General features: G+C 39.3%; 1 protein-coding gene across 1 annotated transcript in view; it reads left to right on the top strand.

The window, feature by feature from the left end:
* Positions 1 to 5,651, top strand: part of LOC140951167 (soma ferritin-like) — a 17,676-nt gene extending 12,025 nt beyond the window's left edge. The window contains exons 5-8 of the mRNA XM_073400388.1: positions 1,388 to 1,480; positions 1,562 to 1,615; positions 2,845 to 2,970; positions 5,268 to 5,651. Coding sequence (XP_073256489.1) covers positions 1,388 to 1,480; positions 1,562 to 1,615; positions 2,845 to 2,970; positions 5,268 to 5,411 — 417 coding nt within the window. The 3' untranslated portion in view covers positions 5,412 to 5,651. The remainder of the gene's footprint in view (positions 1 to 1,387; positions 1,481 to 1,561; positions 1,616 to 2,844; positions 2,971 to 5,267) is intronic.
* The last annotated feature ends 1,230 nt before the right edge of the window (positions 5,652 to 6,881 follow it).

Here is a 6,881-nt window from a genome sequence, read left to right as displayed (position 1 = left end):
TCCGCATAGTTCTAAAAATAACTTTTTTGGGATTAAGATATCCCAAAGGCGTGACTGGGAGTGTCCCTCTCTGTCCTATTATGGCTCTTGCTTAGGATTAAAGGAAAGGAAAGGTAGGTGGGTAATGGAACAAGATTTTCATGGAAATTTTTGGGTCACTGTTACATGGTTTTTTGCCTTTTGCTCCGGTGTCCTAGACTGAATTGTGCTCTCTGGTATGGTTTGAAAGATCTCTTCACTCTGCATAAGTTAACGGACAAAGTTATCCTTGATTATTAAATCTGATGACGTCACAAGCGGTAGAAAGGACGTGGATCCGCACAGGCGGTTACGGGCGGCTCAGGGGCGGATGTGTTTTAATCACAAAACCTAAAAGTCGTCTTTTGCCGATTTTTTCACCTGATTTTACATTAAATAGTCAGATTCGGTTGTTTCATGCTGAAAAGTGGATTTTTCTAAAAAAGCTTTGTACTTTGCTTAAAAACTAGAAACGGTTACACAGATTGTGTAAGCTCCCTGCTGTGGATATTTTGGGAAGTTATGAGCGGGAGATTGTCAATAACTTATAGACGTTGTCAAATCAAATAATCCCAAGGAAACCACCAGCATCATATAATAAGCAGTATAATATGTTCGTATTGTTTTCTTTCTTTTTTTGAGGGGTGGGGGGGGGGGGGTGATGTTAAAACATGCTTCGCTATTCCTTTTTGGCCTCAATACAGTACACAAACAGTCACCATACCAGGCTATCAACTTTTTTATGAGGAATGCCTGTTGAACTTTATAATATTTGGGATGGCGATGCATAAAAATCGAAAAATATGAGCCACACGTGCTAAGTCTTTGAAATCATAACACTGGTTCAGCGATTTTGAATCCCTCTTAAACAAAAACCCAGTGTAATTGTTTATTTTCATGCCATCACGTCCACTACAACGTTATTTTTAGCAAAGATTGCGTGATCTTGTGAATCAGCATATTTGTCCTAGTCACGTGTGAATGACGACATCACATAATGCTAGCTGAACCAATCAACGCTTGACATTAGGAAATCACGTGCATCACGTGACTATGCAATTAAAACCTTCGATTCTCTCGAGAACCGCCATTTTGGATTGTTTCGCTTCAACAGTGATTGAACGAGGCAGTTTCCTTGCAAACTTTAAGTTTTAACGTGTCTTGTTCACCCCGATTTCTACGTTTCAACTAAGAAAAATGTCTCTGTGCCGTCAGAATTATCATGAAGAGTGCGAAGCTGGCATTAACAAGCAGATCAACCTTGAGTTGTATGCAAGCTACGTGTACTTGTCGATGGTAGGTTCGCTTTCTTCCCTCTGTCATTTTTTCGATTCAAGTGGTCTAAAGTTTATGTGTTTTTTCGCTCTAGGCCTATCACTTCGATCGTGATGATGTGGCCCTGCCAGGATTTCACAAATTCATGCTGAAACAATCGGACGAGGAACGTGAACACGCTCGCAAGGTAACGTAATGGCGATATTAAAATCATCTAAGTCGTGTGTCCCCGTAGTTTTATTAATCCGAACTATCACTCAATTTGTAGCTGATGAAATACCAGAACGAACGAGGAGGCCGCATTGTGTTGCAAGATGTCAAGGTAAGGGTGAAAAAAAAAATCGAAATGATCTTTGTATTGTTACGTAAGCCAAAGTCTATGATTAATTGAAGTAAGCGTAAATTAAATTTGACACAATCGGGAATTTTGGAACGTGCTAGAGCTTTTCAACTGGGTGTAACATTACATGAGAGAAGGTCGGCTTTCTCTCGCTGTTATTGTGCAAAGTGCATATGCAAACGATTTTTGTAGTTCGTTCCTTTTGTGGTTTTTCGGTGTGTTTCCCTGCTATTTGAGGAGGAGTTAAGTGTAGGAACGGCGTGTTGGGCCCTAAGATATTTGGGTGGGCCCATTGTTACTGTTTTCATAAATGTTTGTATGTTTAACAAATGGACGTGTCTAGCGGTAACTGTAAGAACTGTTTATGCTGTGGGGAGCGTGAGGATCAGCGAACACCTTCTGAATACGAGATGAAACGTACACGCACTCGCCTCTAGGCTGCGACATTACAAATAGGAGCTATATTAAGCCCCATCATGTTAAATTGTGCGATAAAATAGTGTGACTCTTTCATGTGTGAAAATTGTGGGTGATTCGCTATTGCATCCTTTACGATATTAGTTGTAAGTTCGATTTCTTTGCTAAGAGGAGTAAGGTGAGGGAGAATGTGGTATTAAATCTTGACAAAACAACCCAATAAGTAGCCTTTCTGGGGCAAAGGGGGCAGTACACAGGGGCACCCAACGACAATTTTCGGAAAATATCTGTTTGGAAGACGATTTGAGATCTAGAATGTTCGGAACATTTGTTGAAAACTTTGTTGCTTACCTGACTCTCCTAGGATTTTCGAACATCTAAAAAATGGTATAATTGCCCATTTTTAACGGATTTTTACCCTAAAAAGATCACCTACAATTTTCGGGACCTTTTTTTCTAGCTAAAATTTTCGAAAAGGTAAGTTTTGATCCCTATAATTTTCGCATCACTAGACTTTCAGCTAAGAAATCCGAACAGATGAAAAATTTTTAGGGGATAAAAATATGCCTATATCTACCTTTTAAATGCTAAAATACGTTCAACAATGCTATGTTTAAGTGGTTTTGAACTATATTCTTGTTGGGTGCCCCTGAGTACAGTGCTGTACAGGAAATATGTCGGGACATCATTATCTGTCCCTGCAGAGAATTTTAACAATAGGATTATGACTGTAGTAAGTGTCCTCTGATTATCAATGATAAATGTGATTCATGTGTCTTATTTACCTTTTGTAGAAGCCAGACAAGGAGGAATGGGGAAGTGGACTGGAAGCATGCGAGGCTGCTTTGGATTTGGAAAAGCATGTGAACCAAGCCTTGCTTGATCTGCATAAGATTGCGGACTCTCATGGTGATCCCCAGGTGAGTTTTATGCTACTCAAAGCTCTTCAAGTGAGGTTGTATGTCTCATGGTAAAATGTTGTGAGGAATTAAATTGTTTGATGGCCATTGTGACAAATTGTATGCTGACATTACACATCTACACCATGATTAGGGGGGGGGGGGGGATTAGAGAAACTTCCTGCTGCAAAGTGCATTGCGCTGTACTAAAGCTTAATTTGCATTTCTGCTATTCTTATTTGTAAAGGCTGCATTCAAACTTTCAGCATCTTTCTGTCTCATTGTCATTCCTTACAAGATTATAGTTAATATAACTTTATGTGTGCTCAACTCCATTGCTTGCTAAAACACACATTTAAATAAATTGGTTGTTTTCATTGGTTGGGAAGTCATTTTGTTCTCAAACTCCTGGGGAGAGTGTGTGGTTTGGCAAAATTAATGAAAGGAATCTTGGACGCGTTTCTTCATTGTAGATGGGAGATATGATTGAAGACCTCTTGAGTGAGCAGGTTGAATCCATCAAGCAGTTTTCAGAGTTTGTGACAGAACTAAAACGTGTTGGGCCTGGACTCGGAGAACATATGTTTGATAAAACCACTTTACATTAGTCAAGATTATCTTAGCAATGATTATTGATTTTTGCATTTTACCAAGATATTTAACTTCTGGATTTTTTTAAAAATAATTCTGTTTCAATATTTAAGGTTGACTAAAATTTTATTTTTGACTATTTATGAATAAACATTCTGGGGGTAAATAATTGTTTGTGAGAAACTGCATTATACGTAGACAATCCAAAAAGTTCTTGTTTGTGAATTTAAGTCTAAATTTTCACCAGTATCAAAATGACTGACAGACTAGCATTCTATATTGTAACACTCATGTAATGACTTGCCTTGTGCTTGTTTTGTTGAATGCTTTAAATAAACTGGATGTGACATGACTTGCAAGGCTGGGTTTCTTTTGCACATTCTCATATTTCTTGATCTTTGCCACAAGCTTGATTCTTCTGCCGATACACTGGAGCGGGTGGAAAGTTTGTGGGGTGGGGGTGGGGGCTAGCCATAAGTATTGTGTGTTGAATAGAAGAATACCTTCAGAAAATGGTAGGAAAGTTAGGTAAACCATAAATGAAATACAGATGAATAGGCTACTTGCACCAAGAGGTCACGTGACCAATGCTTCCTTTCAACAATGAGTTGGAGTCTTGCTGATGCCAAAAATAATATTGACAGAGCACATAAAAATTATTTTACACCCGAAATTTGAGAGATATTGGGAGATATTTAATGGCACTTTGATTATTCAACCAAGTAGTATGATTTGTATTGGCCACCATGTTGGAGGGCATACCCTTGCCCTCCAACATAGTGGCCAAAACTACTTTTTGCTTATATCTTGTTAAATGCTTGATAGTTATGCTCAGATGTGTTTTAAATGTTACCATATCATCTTTTCAACATTTTCCTTGAAGTTAAAGTGCAAAATTTGTGTTCAGGGAGAGGTAATTCATAATTTTAAAAATCACATTTTGGTCGCGTGACCAGCTACGAACTTACTCATTTTAAGAAAATGGTGCAGGTTTAAAAAACCAAATCGCTATTATTTTGTTTAAGATATGACCCACTAATTGTTTTTTGAAGGCAAAATCATATAACTTTCATAAACGATGTCACATGACCTCTTACTGCAAATGGCCTATTACGACATGGATTACAAATGACAGACTTGAAAAATTAGGCTTGTATTGAAAAATATAGAAGCGGTGACAATTTATCTTCAAAGAATACTGCGTGTGTAATTCTCCTTGTTGATGTTTTGTCATGTAGGCATTATGCTAATGTCATTGTAGCTGCTTCCTATGGATTTCCTTTGCTGCCTAGTAATGCTTGCTGTGCCTTTGATGCTCCTGCAATGTTATTAACAGGGCTTGATAAAATCCCGTCTGTTAGTCCGTAACAAGTAGATTTTTGTGCTGGGCAAGTTACTTTAAAGCTTGCATGCTCAATGGTAAATTTTCTAGGCCAGTCATCCTCTAACAAAGTCATTAGCTAATATTTGTCAAGTGGCCCTGGTCAAACAAAATGTGAGAACTGCTTGATTAAAGGACAAGATGGAATTCAAGATATTTTTTTCTAGCCCTGATTAAGTACCTGCTGTGATATAAGTTGTGATGACCAGGCTCAAAAATGGTAATGTAACATACCACATGTCTACGTACATTCATTAGGGTCTCTTTGCTTGAGTCCTACAGCATACATAAGACTTTCTTCTATCTTTTGTGTCTTCAACGGTCCCCTCTGTTATTTTTCGGGCAGATGATGGACTTCATTGAAGAGAACTTCCTTGAAGAGCAGGTGGAGTCCATCAAACAGTTCTCTGATTATGTCACCAACCTGAAGCGTGTTGGTCCTGGACTGGGTGAATACCAGTTTGACAAGCTGACTCTGAACGACTCCTAGAGAGACATCGAGTCCTTGTGTGGCATGTCCTCTTCAACCTGATGGGCCTTAGACTTTTTTTTACCAACTCAGGAAAATTTTTTTTTTTTTTTTCACTCAGTGTGATTTTTCTTTTTTGTTTGGTCTTCAGACAAGACAAAATTGTTATCCAGTAGTATGACTTAAACCGGATTTTGACTGTAGATATTGCCCATTTTCTGTTTGTAAAAGGTTGGACATTAAAGGACAATTTCATGGAAACACTGTGTTGTTTTTTGGTTGAAACCCTTCAGTACCTTTTTATGAGCAACTCCCCTTTTTAACTCCCTTGGTTATCTGCACCTCAAAAGTTTTATAGGAGCCTGTGGGTCTAAGTTCCTCGATGCAATCGGAACATCAAAAAGTTGTGAATATTTTTTGCCAGGATCTTAGTGGGTCTAAAAAATCAAGTATTTAGTTGATTCTGCATACTGAATAACGGAATGTTTCCCAAACAGTCACAGGTTTGCTCTGGACTGGAGAGAAGATGGGGCGACTTTCAGGTTGAAATTAAAGCTCCCTCCACTTTGCCCTTTTCCAAGTTCCATTTAATTCATTTTCCCCTTTCTTCCAAGGGAACGAAGCAGTAGACTCGTGTTGAGAAATGAAAGGCTAGTGCCAAAAGGGAGTGTGTCTTGAATGCGTAAGATATAGTGCAAGTCGAGAGTTGTCTACTAACGTAAATTTCCAGGAAGTTTTATCTCCACCATCCTTGTAATGTTTCTCTCAGTGCATACAGTCTGCACCTTTTCTAAACTTTCGTTTGGGCTTCTTTTTCCTCGTTCCCAGGCGCTCGCGATCGCTTATTTGGGGATACTTTACATTAAGGGTTAGCGAGGGTGAACGGAATAGCCCACCTTCGATAGATGAAAATTCTAACATGACTCCAAGGCTTTCTGATATGGTTTAGTTTTCCTCGTGCTCAATTCGCTTTTGGCAATTGCGCGACAATGGAGCCTTAAAAAAATTGTAAGCCTATTTCTGATCGCGCTTGTCCTCATAATCCCTCACTACCTGCCTTGTTCCCAGTCGCTCGCGATCACTGTGGAAAGCGGAGACAAAGCTCGTTCCCATTATCCGTCTCTCGCGCTTCTCGCTTGTCTCGGGTGCTCGTGAGTTCCACAATCGCCACTTAGTCTTGGGAAAGCCAGTGGAGGAGGCAGCCTCACTACGTCTTCTCACTTGTCACCGGCACCCCACTTTTAAAGTCCGTGCCCCCTGCAGCCTTAGAAGGCAGAGCCCTTATTACCTGCACTTCCCAATGGTATCGGGATTAGAGGCAATTCTTGGTTTTTTTTTAACGACTGTTTCGTGACACTACCAATGACGGCCCTCGTTACAAATGTTCCAGTCTTCCCCACACTAGTAAAATTGATTTTACGGATTCCTTTTCAAAAAATAGATTTCTTGTTGCTTACTAAAATATTCATGAGTGTAAAACTGGTAGTCCTG

The sequence above is a fragment of the Porites lutea genome, chromosome 10, assembly GCF_958299795.1.
Source record: "Porites lutea chromosome 10, jaPorLute2.1, whole genome shotgun sequence".
Taxonomy (NCBI): Eukaryota; Metazoa; Cnidaria; class Anthozoa; order Scleractinia; family Poritidae; genus Porites; species Porites lutea.
The sequence above is the reverse complement of the archived record's forward strand: the minus strand, read 5'-3'. Positions and strand labels throughout refer to the sequence as shown.